The sequence below is a fragment of the Carya illinoinensis genome, chromosome 3 (assembly GCF_018687715.1).
Source record: "Carya illinoinensis cultivar Pawnee chromosome 3, C.illinoinensisPawnee_v1, whole genome shotgun sequence".
Lineage (NCBI taxonomy): Eukaryota > Viridiplantae > Streptophyta > Magnoliopsida > Fagales > Juglandaceae > Carya > Carya illinoinensis.
Genome location: NC_056754.1, coordinates 4,900,995 through 4,918,532, shown reverse-complemented (window position 1 = coordinate 4,918,532; position 17,538 = coordinate 4,900,995). Strand labels below are relative to the sequence as shown.

Below are 17,538 nucleotides of genomic sequence, written 5' to 3'. Positions count from 1 at the left end.
AGAGAGAGAGAGAGAGAGAGAGAGAGAGAGAGTTTCACACTTTTTTACGATGAACTCCACTTTTTTTACAAAAGTCTTATGCGAGATTTATATATTTGATACTGTATATATCATTATTCAGAAAAGAAGTGAAGCCTCGTTCAAAGGCAATTTCCTTCTAGAAAAAATCAAAGCTAAAATAATAAAATCAACAACATAATGATGTGTTGGCCATAACCAGTCACTTAATTACGGCCAACACACCATTATTTGAGCAATGCTACTCTGCCACTTGAATAGCATTACTTTTCCTTACCGCTAGGCCAAAATTAACTTCTCATTTTTTTTATCAATTTTATAATTCAAAATTTTTTATCATTTTAAAAAATTATCAATACACTAATAATCACTTGCTTAACCATTAAGTAAAAAAAAATTAATGCATGAGGTGTCAAAGTGAGTGGGCAAAATAGCATTTCTCTTATTATTTTCACCCGCTAACAGGGGTTGGTTCACCCCGAGAGTTCAAAGGTGTTGAAGTTTTTCTACTACAGTTACCTTTTTTGTACAGAAACGTCAACAAGTACGATGGTGAAACCAAAACCAGAGAACAATTTCAGAACTCCAAATACAAAGAAAAGAAAAAAAAAAAAAAAAAGAGAGATACATTTGATATATACCTGTGATATACATACTGCGCTAATCGCTATTCATCCACACACTGCGAAGGAGTTCGTATCTTACAGCATCTTGATTGCCATTTCCCTTTGATACCCAGCTGAACTTTGTTGGGACTGCTGATGAAAGGGAGCCATCAATGAATATAGAACTCAAGGGTGAATTCAACTCGTCAAGCTCATCATCACTCGTGTACGATTTCCTGAGCACCGAGGACCCACTTCTTCTCAGGTGAGTTTGGCTTCCAGTCTCTCCAATAATATTTGCGACTGAAGCTGCCAGAGGTGGTGAATAAACTGTAGGAGCCGCAGCACATGGGAAGTTCATCAGAGACTCCTCCCCTGGCTCAAAATGATCCTACATAGAGCAAGTGCAAGAAAATTGTCTATCAGGCTAATCCTTATATGCAATAGTAATGCGAGGATGAAGTGTAATAGATATCATGGTAGAGACTTTGGTCCAGACTCTGCCAGACCTATTCCAAAGGCAAAACTAGAAAGCATGTATTAATCATCATCATTGTCAAAAATATATTTATTTTTATTATCAGGTACACACGGTATTCTACTCAAGTAGCTCAAGATGGATAGCTGTGTTGTAAAAAAAGAATGTAAATTCAGTTGTAACCTCTGAGTCCAGTGCTTCAAGTACAACGCGTGGAATTGGGTCCGGACAAAACTCATCAGGAACAAAATTGCCGACAACCCTCTTGATCAATGGTGCACCAAATGAAGGGCATACCTTCAAAAATGGAAGTAAAGTACCATAAGTAACTACTACGAATATTGATCACGCAGACCAGAGATAAAATGAGATGAAGTCCCAGGGCTGAACCTCTTTCCTGATGGTTTTGCTCAAAAGCATGTCCTTTGGAAGCATCATGAGATCACTTAATGCATTAAGCAGATGAAAAGACTTGAATGATGCATCTTCTCTCTCATCGGTGTCATCATGGTTATTTGCATCATCAATTGAGTCATCATCATCCATACCAAATAAGTCGGTCAACCATCTAGACCAATTTCCAATCTGATATCCACAAACACAATTAAAGAAAGTTGTCAATTAGAGCAACCAAATCTATATTTGCTTAAAACCATGCATTAGAAACTTCACGTTGCACTACAATTGAACAATCTTTTGGGGTACAATCTATGAAATTTGACATTATTGAGGAAAATATGGTTAGAATCCAGATTTGATGGATCCATATATTTGTTAGCACAACACAATATCTTCAACGAGAAAAAATGAAAAGCAATCCTAGAATTCCAGGAACTAGTAGTCAGTTAACACAATTGAGAGGATCAAGAACATCTAGCATTATAACTAGTGATGTGATTTAATTTAGCCTCAAGAAATTAACGATTGGCATGTTTACCGCATTTTTCAGCTGTGCACCAGCCCCAAAACTTGATTTCCCAGCTGAAATAGGTAGAACCTTTGCATCGCTGATAGGGTCAGATACAGGATCTGTTGGGATCTCATCAGCAGATTCACGAAGGATAGCATTGAACATTGCCACATCCAGTCTGGCCACGCATTGCTCCATTATCTAGAAACGTGAAGATGTGTTTTTAATGTCAGATTTTTCAAGAGCCAATAAGTGGTAAATCTTCTAAAGAAACATAAGGAGAAGTACATAGTGATATATCAATGTGTCGACGTTTTACTTATTTCTCTGCAGTATATATTTACTAAAGGATATCACATCACTTGCACCAAATTCTCCATTAACGTGCAGCAGTATACCCTGCTGTGCTCGAGAGGGGTAGGAAATGCATTTAAAAAGAGTACATGATACTACCTATAAAAAAAAAAAAGAGTACATGATACTTCACAACTTGACATGGAAGTTGAATTTAGCTACAATAATTGGGATTTTTCACATTCATTAGGAATCTTAAACATGGATAACGTCACAACAAACTTGAATTACAATATATCCCAGATTACTTAAATTGTCCAGATTTGCGTTTGCAACCAATTGCTTAAACTGAATGTTCCTTAAAGTTTAGGAACAGATGATGAACAGAATCTCAATCCTAAAGCTTTTGTAGTCAAGTATGCTCAAGTCAATTTCAGTACACTGAGAGCAACTTTTCTGCCAAACAAGATCATGAATCCAAATGTTTTCCCTACTATTCTCATAAATAAAGTTGATCTTAAAATGGATAGCTCAAGTGTAAAGTTTTACCAATCTAGCCAGCAGAGGCAAGCAGCCACACTCATGCCCTCCAGCTCGGATAGGACAAAGTCTTTCACAGGCATCCCTGAAAGCCTTCTTCCATAGGTCTATTGCAAAGTTCCCTTGCTCTTGCTCACCTGAACTAGATAACCTTTCATAGGTTTTCCTTGAGCTGGAACCCAAACATTCGTTAATTGTTGTTGCAGCGGTAGAATGCATATGTGGAGTCAAAGTCTGGAAAGGAACCAAGAAACTATTATTTCTGGTCAGATAACTAGAAAAGTTGATGTTCTATACCAGGGTATAGAAATACACTTCAAAGGGAATCCAAAAACCAAATAGAAAAGGGAGAACAAGATTTGGGAATTGACCTGCCACCAGATAGACTCAACAATTCGGGAGAAGATCCAACTTTCTATTTTTTCTAATGCAGATGTAAACGTACGTGGGTCCTCCCAGTTGCCAAAACTTCCATACAAAGATTTTGCATTTTCTTTTATGCCAGGAGAAGACACTTTCCATTTTAATAGGGATGATACCTTGTTAATTACCTTTACCCCACCATTCCTTTCAATACCAAATTCAGCAGGCAGTGGTAGCTCCCGGTCCCCAATGGCTTTGCTTATAATTGTTCTCAAGACAATCGAGTTGGACAACCAAAATGTCAATCTGTAATCAGAAATAGGAAAAACAAATGAGAGACTATAATGATCACATATAAAGTTACTTCAGCAACAGCCCATAATAATTCAAATTTAATTCAAGTCTCTCATGCAAATATCTGGTTCTTCTACTTTGGTCATCTTTTGTTTGCTAGTAGTATATTATTATTGCATCTATGGTATAGATTTGCTAATCCAACATCAATCAATTCAGGTCTCTTGGGTAAGACCATATAAAGCAGGTTCACGCTCCCCAAGGCTATGTTGTATCAAGATGAGGAATGGTATTCTTCATCATGTAGGCAGTTCTGATATCTTCAATCAAATAACCACCAAAAAATAAAATTAAAACAAAAAACCAGAAGGGTCACAGTGTGGTTTACTCATACCTTGGAACGTCATTTCCACATGCTTTTGCAACCAAAAATAGTCCTGAAACAGCACTTCTAGCAGCAGATGCTTTCCTTGATAGAGAACTTTCTCTACAAGCATGAAGATACAACCTTGAAAGGCGCCGAGCAGGAGCATGGACCTTACTCATGGAACTTCCATGCTCAGCAACTACTGAATAAAGAGAAGCCTCCACAGCAGCAGCTTCTCTCAACTCACCCTCAAGCATCTTTATTCTGTATTCCAATTGCTGGATTTTGCTATCTAAAAGGGCACTTTTTGTATCCTTTGGATAAACTTTAGCATCTTTCCTTTCATTGCTTCTGAGGTTTCGTCCAATGTACTGTGCATCTCCCAGGACACCAGCTTCTGTTACTTCTGTGTGCTGAGTACCACTTACTAATCCATTGGTCCTACCTAAGTCTGTTGATGACCTAACAGACTTCACATTCTTTAATCTCTCACTTTTAAGGATATTGCTCTTCAATCCAGGACTTCCACTGCTTAAAGAAAATGTATCGCCTTCCAAAGAGGCTTGCCCTCTGGTAGCACTTCCAGTGACTGATGGTTCATCTTCTGTAAAAAGTGTTTTCTCATCCAAGTTTTCTATTTCAAGTCCCTTTTCTTGTGGTTCCTTTCCATATTTGTCCTCCATAGAACCATCAAAGTAATCATCTGTGGTTTCAGCCTCCTCCAAGTGATCGCTACCGATTTCCCAACCCTTCCCATCATTGTTTCCATTAACTTTAGAATCACTATACTTGGAGGAGTCCAGTTTCTCAACCATCTGGGAATTTTTGTCTGGGGATGCTACAAAACTGTGAAGTACGTTTTCCTTGATGTTCCGCTCACCATCACCTGAAACTACACTTGTGGTATTACTAATCTTTTCGTGAACTTCCAGAGCTAAATGTCCATTGTCATTACTTCTAATATCAGAGTCTTCCTCCGTATTTTCATACACCAAGGATGATGATGAAGAGTGAAAACCATGGGAAGCAACATGTTGTTGGATTGATGTTGAACTAGAGTTAGGAAAGTTCGATTCAGAAGCAGGACCATTTACTGGACTCCCCAGATCAGAGGATAAGTCTATTGATGATGAGCAAGATGAACTCCCCTTTGGATTTTCTTGTGATCCTATACATGATGTCATATTAGATTGTTCAAACTTCAGGTTTGCAGCTAAGGCATGATCCTTGTTGCCCCCTCCAGTGCTATGCCTCACCGTGTCTGCTCCATTCTGGAATTCAATTCCAATTAGTATATTACATGGTAGATTGTGAGTATTTTTTTCACCAAAAAAGGAAACATATACAGATATTAATACATGCGTACACATACATATATATTTTTTCATCTACAATGCTGACCATAGTATGAGGCACTCAACCTACAGCATGGTCATCTACAGGCAGATGTGCAAAAAGTGTTAAAACTTGAAACAAAAAAAGGGGTCCACGCGCAATATGCGTTCATGTTAGTCCCGCCAATATAATCAATGTGCCAAAGGCAGACAAATTCCTGAAAGCAATACCATTTATCTAAAGCTTATTTCATAACCCATTCAATTTGTTCACAACCTGTCAAAATAATTCACATAACCCCCCCCCCCCCCCCCCCCCCGGCGCCCAAACCCAAAAAATAAACAACCCTATCCGATATATATTGCAGATTATTCATACTAACTGGATAAAAGCTGCAGAATGTGAATCACTTTAGTAATAGAAGACGTAGATATGTGCATGATTATTCACACATGGTACTATTGTAGAATCAAAATTGGTGAGTAGCAATCATGAGAGAGAGACAGACAGAGAGACAGAGACGGAGAAAGGGTACCTCTTGAGGAGGTAAGCCCCCAATAGAGTCAAAAGCAGTAGAAGCAATTGTCTGAGATGAGTGTGATGAAACATCATCATCGGTGAAAGACGCACTCTCTGCTTCCTCAGCATACTCTTCATTCATCAAGGCAGAAACAGATCCACCACCATTATCATTCTGTGACACGCGTCTTGATTGGTTGTCCCTCAACGAAGAATTAGTGCGACCCTTACGAACAGGCTGGATTTTGATATTTAAAATTGGCTGATCTGTGTTCCCATAGCTCCTCTTGCAGTTCATTGGAGCACTAATGCTTAAGGCATCTTGCACAACACCATAATCTGCCAAGTCAATGATGGCAGTCGCCAATGACTGGCCCTTCACAGTCTTGTCCCTCCTTGCCTCATACAAGTTAAACTCCAAGCAATTCTTTTTAAATGCATCGGCATCACCACCTTTGACAGAAATGTCCCTCAACAAGGTCACAGGTAGCCTAAAAGACTCATTGAATTCAATCTTTCCCTCAACAACAACTGAGCCAAGTGAGGGTACAACAATGTTGGTAGACCCAGAATTTCGATCACCATTTTCCCATTGAATCAGGACGGAACGGAGGGATCTAAGTGACTGTGATGGGGGCCAGGGCTTGATATCCTCTACATGGATTAAATAATTTATTTGGACCGAGGCGCTTCGCCTGTTCTTAGCTTTCAATCCTAGAACCATAGTTTCAGAAACGGTGGACTAGTTCCACCCCAATGTGATTAGCTACGTAGAATCACAAGAACCTAAAAGCTCTATAGTTCAGAATCAAGGGGGGGACACCAGAAGTATGTTCCTGAGTAGAGAAAATTAGAACGGAAAACACTGCACTCTGCGCATAAAGAGTAGAAAATCAATAAAAATAAGCTCTTTTCAAATACCAATTGCTTAACTGAAAGAACACTCCTACTCCCTATTCATGCTAAGCCACGAGGAGCTTCAAATTGAAGAAAATGAAAAAAAAAATTCAATTAAAAATAAAGATTTACAAATTATCTTGGAAATTTTTTCTGAAAATGAAATGACTTATAAACTTTCAGCTTGGTAAACGAACACAAATCAGCAAAAGTCAGCTCAAAAATCACAAATTCTTAAGCACGAAGCTTAACAAATAACAGCATTGGCATCTGAGCAAAAGTAAAGGTAGCAGCAACAATCAGCCGCTCAGAAAATTTCACCAACAGCTTAAAGAGCATCAGATCCAGATAGATATAAACAGAAAGTAACCAAAAAAGAATCAAATTTTAAGCTCAAAATATCTCAGAACCAGCACACTGACTACAATGCAGGCATATAAAAGTTACCGGTAAAGTTAGTAGCCGAAAAATCGGAGAAATGTGGGAAAGATGGAAAACGACTCGTTTCGTATCAGGTGCTTTACCATATTTGAGACACAGAGATATCTTGAGAGAATGATAGCCTCAGGGAGGACTTGAAGGAAAGGCAGAATCTCTCTTATTAAAAATAGAGGGATAATTATTTTTAAGGAAAAAAATAATAAAAGAATAATAATAAATAAATAAAAAGTGTGGAGCTAACTTTGCCAGAGAGATTTTTTATGCGGACGCGTGTAAAAAACGGCGTCGTGTTCGGTGAACTTTCTTGTTTGATCGATGTCGTTCGGTAATGCTGCCTGACATGATAGGGATGCCCCGGCGGAAATGCCCTCACTTAAGCTAAGCAATTGAGAAATAACGTTAATAACGTGAGGATTTTAGTTTACACGCGTGATTATAGAGTGTGCGCGTCACTGTCCCGTAAGTGTCGGTCGAGAGTCGCGCCCTAACTAGCACCTAAGGGCTAAGGCGAAGGCCGAAACTACGGCAAGTCGTTGGTTAACTGAAAATCAAACGCTGAGCACCAAAACTCAAAGGCGTTTCCTTGTACATCCATATTGCATAATGATAATGCCCATCTTCTAATCCATCGTATTGGAATAGGATTTTTTTTATAAAAATTTTATGTGTAATTATTTTTACGTTTTTTTTATATATTTTATCAATATAATTAGTTATATTATTTTTTTAATATAAAAAAAATTATTTTAATTAATTATATTAATAGAGTATATAAGAAGTATGTAAAATTAATTATATGTAGTACAATTTATTTTTTTATAACACTATAAATTTTTAATAAATAATATATAATTTATTTCATATATTTATCTCTTTTTAATTTAAAATTTTTTTTATTTAGACAAATATTTTGAATAAAAAAATCTTGATTTACCGTACTATTTTCTTTCCTTTTAAAGTTGAGTCGGGCTAGTGTACAACTTGCAGCTTATTAAAATTCATTAAGTAAAATTCATCTTTTATTTTTATCCCATTTTTTTATTATTTTTAAATATTTTTAAAAAATAAAAAAATACTTATATATATTAAAACTTATTTTTTTAATCATTAAATAAATAAAAAATTCACTAAGTGATCAAATGAAGAGGTAAACAACAGGCGGCATAGTAGCTTTTCTCTCATTAGTTATTAGACATTTTTTTTTTTGATCTTATTATGTAACTGAAGGGTTCGATTCCAAGGTAAACTTACCCAAACAAAGTCTCTTTCTACTCTATTTGATTGAAAAATCTGTTAAGTTTTGTTTAGGTGTCATAGGCAGAAATCAAAGCTTAAAAGCGACTTTGATTTTAAACCAACGGTATGGAAAACTCATGGTGGGCATGGCTCAGAATGACTTGGGGACCCTTCCCTTTGTAGGCGAGTGAGAATTAAACTAGAGTGGGGTTGTAGGGGGCGGGTGGGGGTTTCATGGCGAGGTGTCCTTTTCTTTCTTGGCTGGAAGGTGTTCACCGACAGGGCATGCTGTCGTCAGTCAACAAAGACAGGACCCCTTGGGATTGTGCAACCCACGTACGCCACCCGTGGCATAATCGAACCGGTGCCTCTTTTGGGCCTTTGCCCATATTCCTACCCCACAAATTTATTCACTTTAAAATTGACTGAGTTTGCTCTTAAGAACTGACGTGTGTGGTTTCCGAATTGAAATCCACATAATTTTTATTTACAATGGTAGACTAATTAAGAAGCAATACAAGCTTAGCAGCACCTAAAAGTTAAATGAACTTAGATTCACAAGGAATCAACCATACTCACCTAATTGGTCGTGTCCTATGTACACCAGCAGTCATGATGAAGGTACCTGATACAATGAGCTTAAATTCTAAGCATATGAATATATGATATTGGCTCACAAGAGGAGGGAGGCCAGGGGGAGGAGGGTAGGTTGAAATGTCCACTTCTAGGTCAGATGATGTTGGTGTATTAGTCGTGGAGTAGAATATGATTTTTTTTGGGCCAAACTTTGTGTAATTCCCAATTTCCCACTTCATATACTAATTGATTGTTTGTAAAGATTCAACTTAAACTTGGTTGTAAACCTTAACCACAGCCCCTCCGACCTCTCCTCCTCATCTCTTAACATTAGAGGAACAAACATTCCTGCACTCGTTTTAGTATTTGGTTTTCGCTCCTCAACTTTATAATGGGCCGAGTCTGATTATCTGCAGCAGATAAAACGAAGACGACTTTGATCTAGAACCAATTGCTTGCAGAAACATCTAAGATTCTAATGACTGTTTATGTTTATCCCCAATCACCCTCATATGTTATCTCAAAACATACCATTAAAGATACCTACTCTTTGTTGATATTCTGGCTTTTTAATCTTCATGATTCATGTCTCCTATCAGAGCTCTACTATATAAAGGGACTAGCATTTGAACCAAACCCTTCTTAGCTCTATATCGTTTGATCAATGCCCCCAAGTGCCCATCATTATTCCTGCTTAAAAGGTAAGTGTAACCAAACTTGTATTCTACCTAAATGCAGCTGTATAAGGTCAAGCAAACAAAAATGGCATTTACAACTTTACATTTCACGTCGCGATGAGGAAAGGCAGCCCAAATACAGGCATAACTTATGTCTTACAAGTTTCACGAAGCTTCTATAGTGCGGCACTATCTGTGCAAACTTGCAACTACGATGTAGAATCTGATTTCTGATCAGCATCAGAAGTGGCCTGGACTTGAGCTGCATACTGTAAGTTCCAAAGAACATCTTCGAAAGAGGGTCGAGATGATGGCTCAGGAGATAGGCATCTTTTTGTGATGGATATCACAATTGATAACGACTCCTGCGAGCAAGTAGTCAACACAACAGGATCCACAATCCGCCTTCTACCATCCTGACTGCCAAAGGATGCCTGCGTTCATGACTCCAGCTCTTAGAAAGATACCATCTCAAACAAAATGACAAGAAAATATTTAAATTAACATCAAGGAAAAGAAAAGGACAGATATCCACAATGTTTGAGGAATTCATATATAATCCAAGAATAATGACTAGCTTCGTCCTTTTGGTTTCCAGAGAACAATTTATAGCAGTTCAGAACAGTTTTAAGAATGAACTGAGATCTCATTTCATGTGAATTGGAAAATGCCATGAGAACAGAAGGTTTAGGACCATAATTGAAATGATTAGATTTATGGACTTCATTTCCAAAAAAGCTTTGACATACCATTTCATTTAGGAGAAATGCTTCTCCTTTTCCGGTCGCAATGGGCCCAACAAGTGATTCAAGCAATATAAACCCAAAGTTGTAAACATCATCCTGTACATTTGTTTGTTGGCTGCAAAAAAGGAAGAAATAGAATCAGGTATTTTGAAATAACTATTAAATTTAATCATGGCACCAAATCAAGCAGTTGGGATAAATTCAAACAAACCATCAGATTAGAGCTTTCTTCTGTGACATCACGGTTTGTGAAAACTTTCTAACGACACCGGTCAATAAACAAACTACTAAATTTTGAGGATAGAAGTAGGGTCACTGGATAGTTACATTGACAACAGTATGACAGCAGTGGACTGGTGGTGGCAGTGAGTTAATTATTACTGCAACGCTGGTGCTGGTACCGATGCCAAGTAGTCAGCAGGTTAATGATGGCAGTGTTCACGGTGGTGGAAGCTTTGACAATAGTAAGAGGTGAGGAGGCCCAGTGACAGCAAGGGTGATGATGAAGTGGTCATACAGAAGCAAAGGTGGGTCTGATGGTGGGATGTGATGGTACTGGCAGTGTCTGAGAGACACCCAGTAAGCAGAAGTTGGTACCAGCGATGGTTATCTTACACTTAGCAGCAGGAGTACTCAGTAAGAAGGTAGTGGTATAATGGAAGAAGTTCTGTATATACCAAGAATTGGGTAACCTCCTCTTCACTTGAGTAGCGAAGAAGGGGACCTCATAAGTCATTCACGTTATGGATCCATAAAATATATACATATCCCAACATTGCATCCTCAGCAAGAATGCATTATTGGGTACAATGCACCTATTTTCTAATTCAGCATCACAACTAAAGATGTGACTCCAGTTAACAAAATCAAGCTGAAAGTAATATTATGCCATCCACTTAAAGTTCAAGCAGTAGTTAGTATCATACCATGGTTTTGAGCCTTTTCCCTTCACCTACAGAACAAACCGAATGTGTCAGAGACTCAGAATGGTTGCTTGGCAAACCAAGATAACATTGTAACACGGCTTCAAAAATCCAGGTACTATACCTGAAATTTTTCGATTTCCCCTGTGACGATGAACACCCCATAGTCACTTAGCTTAGCAATCCGATGCTCGTCAAGCAATATATTGTTCGTCTTCAGTTGGTTATTGAAACAACCAGTAATTACTCCAGTATGTAAGAAATGAACAGCCTTGGCAACTCCAATTAAAATTTGAAGTCTATCTGACCATTTAAGGACCTTCTCTGGAAAACTACCTAAAAATGTATATAAGTACCTGAATTTAGAGGTTGACTTACTCAAAAGCATAAAGCTATGATATATTCAATATGTTAAAAATGCAGTTTCTAATTTAAGGTAATTTAAACTAATTACAAACTGATTCCAGCCATCTTTGACAAGTCAAAGTTAAATGCAGTCAAACAGACAGGATTTGGATGGAATGAGAAGTTACAAGCACTGAAACAGCCACCTCCCCCCCCCCCCCCCCCCCCGTGCACACGGGGAGGGTGTTGCATACTGTATCCAAGAAATGGTTATGCCAGCTTCCAAACTACTTATGAATGTTACGAAGATATGTCTCAGAAACTAGTTCTTGCACAGAAGATAGGTGTGTAAGAACGCACACATTTTAATATATTCACATATGAATGTGTATTAAATTACTACAATGCAACACTAACCTGACAGATGGGTACGGTAATTCCCATTAGGAACATATTCATATACAAGAAAAACTTTCTTGCCACTGGAATCATCTTGTCCACTACCATCAAGGCAATGACCCAAGAGGCCAACTAAATGCGGATGGTGAAGCTTTGAGAGCTGATCAAGACGAACTTTAAGGTTTTGATTAGAACATTTCTTCACTAAAGATAGAGCCCGTATGGCTACAGAGGTCCCATTCTCCAATCTCCCTCTGTAAAGCTGAGGAGACAGAAAACAGAAGTGAAGAGAGGCAGTTGGAAGTGAGAAAATATAATGTGTTGAACAAATTGAATGCCGCATAATTTCTTCTCTTGGTGCCATAACATTTTATTGAAATGAATTTTTAGTTTGTAAGTTATGTTTGCAGCATCTTAAAAACCCATTTCAAGAGTTTGCAAATCATCAAAAAGAATGACATTAATAATAAATATCGAATACCAGGTTGAGAGAAGAACAGGTTAGCTGCTTTCAAAGATAGCTCAACCCTTTTTTCCTCACAAATAAAATTCCTTGTTTATTCAAGTTTACTAAAAGAATTGCCATTTCCAAGAACCCTCTGAGTCTATTTTTTTCCTCTGCCTATTTCAGTTTTTGAAGATACCTTCCCCATAGAGCCTTCACCAAGAAACCTAGACGAATCAAACCCGTTTGTCGCTTCCTTCAACTCTTCAAAAGTAAATAATCGATAGACTGGGGCTCCTTGTGTCCCTAGCTTTGATGCTTGAGAAATGAGCCCTTAAACATAGAAAATAAGGCAAGGTTATCACTTCAAGCTCTCATAGGACCACAAACCATGGTATACTGAAACATGATTTAGTCCCTAGTCATATATCCCGAGCTATGAAATTGACATAGTAAGTAGGACAAACAGGTCTTATATTTTTTGAATAGAAAATGATTGTTACAAAAATGACCAGACCGACGTAGAACTTACTAGCATTTGCAAGCAGTTCAGAGGAAACCCCAGCTGGTATATTCTCTTGCACCAGCTTTGGCAATATATGCTGCTTGTGTGTCCTTGAACTGAATTTTCTACACAATAATAGAGCCCCGACTACCAAAAGCAACATAACAAGACAAGCTCCAAGAATGACAGCAACCACTACCGCTATCTTTCTTCCTTTGGATTGTTTACCCCTCTTAATGGCTTCTTCACAATATGATCCTTGATGTTGATGTTGGGAATCAATGGACAAGCAATTTTCACCAAATTTAACAACTACCTTATCCGAATTGCTGCTCAAGCAAGAAGGAAGCCTACCCATGAACTTGTTACTAGATATATCAACAAACCCAAGTTTGCCACTACAACTTAACTCATTTGGAAGTGACCCGCTGAGCACATTGGAAGCTAAATTCAAATAGCTGATGTTTGGTAAAGAGAACAACGCAGCAGGAGGAGTTCCACTCAGATGGTTGAATGATAGATCGAGGTGTTGAAGCTGACTCAATTTACCAAATTGATCAGGAATCTTGCCCGAGAACGAGTTCTTGCTCAGTAGTGCTGTAACCAGCACCTCGGGCATTACTGGTAGTTCAGAATCTAAATGATTTTCTCTTAAATCCAATACGTGTAGACCTGTTAAAGTACTAAAATCAGGTAATTTGCCTGAAAGTTCATTGTGGGACAGGGCAAGATTAGTGAGTGTCTTGATCTTGCATACCGAAAAAGGAATCTGACCCTTCAATCCATTACTCTTCAAACTCAAAATGGTGAGGTTTGAAAATGAGTCCAACCAAGCAGGGACACTTTCATTGAAATAATTGCCATCCAGTACTAATGTATGAAGCTTCACTAATCTGGATATCGCAGGTGGAATTGAACCATACATACAATTTGAGCTCAAGTCCAGAAGTTCAAGCGAAGATAGCCTATGAATCTTATCCGGAAGTGGTCCCCAAATCCCCAAGGACACTAAGCTAAGAACCCTTAAGCTGGGCAGCCTTGTCAATGTGGTGACAAAGGAATCAATGGAGAAACTTTCAGAAAGACTGTTGTTGCGAATTGCAAACCCACTGAACTCACTGACCTTGACAAGCTTATCTCCCATAATTTTTAGCTGAGTAACGGAACTGTCCTGACATGAGATGCTCATGCGTGCAGATGAAGATAGGCTACAGAAATCCCCATTGTAGTTTTCCAAAATTTGCAATGAGGAAGGGAACTCCAACTGCTTTCTTAGCTGTAGTAAGACTTGGGTCTGAGAGGTTTGTAACGCATTAGTACTTGGAATGAACAGAACGACAAGAAGCAGCATGCACAAATACCCCATCGCACAAAATTCGTGGCAGTAGACACTAGAACCACCAAAAAGTCAACAAAACCAGTAGAAAGGAAACCGTGCAATCGGTTCGAGGCATTCAGAAGCAGACCCGTCAAAGATTCTTAAACGGAATCATAAAATAGGAATCCTTTAGTAAATTCAGAGAGGAAAAAAACGTTCTTCCTAGTAAATGACCAGTCCAGGAAGGAATTCGCTAAAATTGAGACCCCAAATTCTGCCTCGGATGCTCCCGAGACTCTGGTTAACAGAAGTCGAGAAAATCCCCTGAAGTAGTAGAAGCTGAAATCCAAGAAAATGACAAAGAAGGAAAGAAAAACTTAATGGGAAACTCAACAAGGCACTTTGTCACGGAAATCCCGAATGCTTTAGATCAAGTTGGTTAAATACTTATGTAGAGAGCCAGGTGAGCCTGAAGGAAAAAAGCAAGTTTGGTGATCCTAGTTTCCAGGAAAATAAGGAACGACCCACGAAAGAAATCTTGGAAACAAACTCAGGGAAGAGGAACAGAAGAGAAGCTTCTTAGCACTGGTATAATTGTCCTTGGTCTGCAATCAGTGTGTGGAACCAAAGAAAAGTGGACAATATTGATGGAGGTTGTTGAAGAAGGCCTTATAAGACAGAGTAGTAAGGCATTTAGTGGATTCCTATCTGACATTCATGGGGTCGGTTTTCGTGGTTGGAGAAGGACGAGGCCAGTGGGAGCTGAGAGAAGACTGAAAGAAATAAATGGAGGGGAAAGGCCACTGTGTGTGACTGAAACGTGTAACTGAAAAAAAAATATTTGTTTGCTTTTTTTGGCCTTTCCGTTGGCGATTGTTCTAAATGTCCCTAGGGCCCTAGGATTCCTCTGCTATTTGCAGGCATGCCATCACGTGGTTTTCTGTTTGTTTTCCCCCTGACTAAACTGACCCTGACAAAGTCAATACCATTAGCCGTTCATTTCCCCCCACAAAAATAAAAAAAAAAGAGAGAGAGATGGGTTTTGCTCTTAATTTTCACGCATCATATATCATATTTTTTTTAAAAAAAATTAGTTTTATTATTTTTAAATTAATTAAATTCTTTTAATCATTATCTATACACTATATATTTGATAAGAAGAAAAAAAATTAAAAATTAAAAAATTATATATAGTATATAAAAATGATGAATATAATTTTTCTTAATTATATAAACAATTATATTGGTATTGAGATTGGAGGACATGATATTTACAAGATAAATGAAGAAAACAAAATGCCGGATGCTTTAGAACAAATAAATGAAGAGAAATTGCTTTAACAGTTAATGAAAAGTTTGATTTGAATTTGTCGTATGATCATATTTTTGGTCCCCCGACAAGAAAAAATAAAAAAATGCATACCAAACATTATAAGAGAGAAGGAGGGAGAGGGTTATTAATTGTAAAGGTCGTGGAGGAAGCCAATAGCCATTAGACGTTATAAAGTTTCATATGATTGGGAAATGGAAAGCATATAATATTGCAACTTTGGGGATTTGCATTTAAAGTCCTAGAGCCTAGAGGGACCCGTTGTCCTTTTGGCTGCTGGAAAGCTATATATACACTAAATAAATAAAAATGTATTATTTTTATATATTTTTTATATAATTACACATTTTATATTGACTATCTTATATTTTTTTAATATTTTAATCAATTATATCAGTAAAATACGTAAATATTATATCAAAATAACTATATGTAACAAAGTATTTACACATTTCATATTCACTACCTCATATTTTTTTAATATTTTGATCAATTACATGGGTGTAAAGAATATACAAAAATGATCATATGTAAAGAATTATTAAATAAATATCTATACATAAATTTTAAATTTTAAAAATAAAAATTATTTACATCTTTATAAACAAGGCATCCCCACGAAACAAGACAAAAACTACGTACAACCAAATGCAATGGAAGTGGGCATGGACTTTCCCAAGGACAGAAGCGCCCACCCCCCGCCCGCGGGCGCATGTTGGTTGTTTAGGGTCCTATATTACTTCGAATGCTTAGATTTTGTTAAAATAAATGGATTTGGTGTCTGCCTCAGCCAGTTCAAACAATGTTCCATGCTACTTTGGATTGTACCTGGTTAGGATGGCCCACAATTTTTGGTTGAGTGCTAACACTTTAAAACAAGAGCAGGTAATGTTTTCAGAGTTCATATTTATGAATTCATCCACCAAAAATGGTGCATGGAGTTATACAATATAAATATGAAAAATGGTTTATACAGTTCAATAATATCTACGTCTGCATATTTTTCTTGAAAAAGAGTTAAGAAAATCTAGCAGTCACATTTAAAAAAAAAAATCAAAATTTTTATATCAGATCTCACTTTTTTTAAAAGAAAATGTGCAAGATTTGAACGTTTTAAAATTATATTTTTACATTATCAATAAACAATACGAGAAAAAATACATTATTTAATGACCACGTAACGTTTTATGCTATTTGTATAAGAAGGACAAATATTTTTAAAAAATATATGTGCATCTCTAGTGTCACATCTTCTAGACTTCCACACACACACAGCTAATCATATATGAGTTTCTCCTTGTATTTTCGAAGCTAAGAGGCTAACAGAAGTTAGTGAAAGTTAGGGCTGTTCAACTGGGCCGGATTTAAATCCGGTCCGGTCCGGAACCCGGATAACCGGATTCCGGTTCCGGGTTTCGGTCCGGATTCAATCCGGTCCGAAATCCGTATTGCAAAATCCAGATCTGTCCGGTCCGGATACGGGTCGTCTAACCCGGATACCGCTTTTAAAATCCGGTACCCGGTTTATGTAAAAACCAAACTCACTCAACGTTTCATTAGGTTTTCATCGTCTTCAACCTTCCGCCCCCTTTCGCTTCATCTCTCTCACGCTCTCGCCGAAACCTAGCTCACTCTCTCACTCTCTCGCCCCCTCTCGCTAGTTTTCATTAGGTTTTATACGAGTCGTCTCTGTCTTCCTCCTCGTCTTGCTCTCTCTTCTCTCTCTTTCTGTCTCACGCCGAAACCCTAGGCCCCTCTGCCGATCAAAGAGTCATTTTTATCATCGTGCCTTCGTTTTCATCCACGGGTATGTCTTACTTTCTAGTTTCAGATTTTTTTTTTCTTTTTTCTTAGGAAACCCTAGTTTCAGATTTCTTTCTGTCTCTCTTTCTTTTTTGCTTTCACGCTCTTTTCCCAGAAAATATCAGAAAAAACTACTAAGTGGTAGCCAATGGTGTTTTACTGGTGATTTTTAGA

At 37.7% G+C, this 17,538-nt stretch overlaps 2 protein-coding genes across 5 annotated transcripts; both read right to left on the bottom strand.

Moving 5' to 3' along the window:
* Window positions 1-436: 436 nt before the first annotated feature.
* On the bottom strand, window positions 437-7,248 carry LOC122302728. 4 transcript variants are annotated; one of them, XM_043114128.1, is made up of 9 exons: window positions 7,145-7,248; window positions 5,740-6,595; window positions 3,897-5,140; window positions 3,217-3,514; window positions 2,855-3,079; window positions 2,039-2,212; window positions 1,492-1,686; window positions 1,285-1,398; window positions 437-1,014 (listed from the first exon to the last, which is right to left on the bottom strand). In XM_043114128.1, the coding sequence occupies exons 2-9, from the start codon at window positions 6,445-6,447 to the stop codon at window positions 679-681; spliced, it is 3,294 nt and encodes a 1,097-aa protein (XP_042970062.1). In that variant the 5' UTR covers window positions 6,448-6,595; window positions 7,145-7,248; the 3' UTR covers window positions 437-678. The 4 variants fall into 4 exon arrangements, with proteins under 4 accessions (XP_042970062.1, XP_042970061.1, XP_042970063.1 ...); XM_043114127.1 differs by having other exon boundaries at window positions 7,068-7,227; XM_043114129.1 differs by having other exon boundaries at window positions 3,397-3,514; window positions 7,068-7,227.
* Window positions 7,249-9,575: 2,327 nt separating this feature from the next.
* Window positions 9,576-15,036, bottom strand: LOC122302727 (probable inactive leucine-rich repeat receptor-like protein kinase At3g03770). Its single transcript, XM_043114126.1, has 7 exons — window positions 12,941-15,036; window positions 12,608-12,741; window positions 11,982-12,225; window positions 11,344-11,555; window positions 11,223-11,248; window positions 10,300-10,411; window positions 9,576-9,984 (listed from the first exon to the last, which is right to left on the bottom strand). Exons 1-7 carry the CDS (start codon window positions 14,277-14,279, stop codon window positions 9,760-9,762), a joined length of 2,292 nt encoding a protein of 763 aa, XP_042970060.1. The 5' UTR covers window positions 14,280-15,036; the 3' UTR covers window positions 9,576-9,759.
* Window positions 15,037-17,538: the final 2,502 nt, after the last annotated feature.

Coding starts and splice junctions, on each gene's coding strand:
- LOC122302728 (XM_043114128.1), bottom strand. CDS start 6,447: ATGGTTCTAGGATTGAAAGCTAAGAACAGGCGAAGCGCCTCGGTCCAA. Junction 5,141..5,739: donor GGGGCTTACCTCCTCAAGAG/GTACCCTTTCTC, acceptor ATTGAATTCCAG/AATGGAGCAGACACGGTGAG. Junction 1,399..1,491: donor GCAAAACCATCAGGAAAGAG/GTTCAGCCCTGG, acceptor CCATTTTTGAAG/GTATGCCCTTCATTTGGTGC.
- LOC122302727 (XM_043114126.1), bottom strand. CDS start 14,279: ATGGGGTATTTGTGCATGCTGCTTCTTGTCGTTCTGTTCATTCCAAGT. Junction 11,556..11,981: donor TTACCGTACCCATCTGTCAG/GTTAGTGTTGCA, acceptor ATACATTTTTAG/GTAGTTTTCCAGAGAAGGTC. Junction 10,412..11,222: donor GGAAAAGGCTCAAAACCATG/GTATGATACTAA, acceptor CCTTTTTTGCAG/CCAACAAACAAATGTACAGG.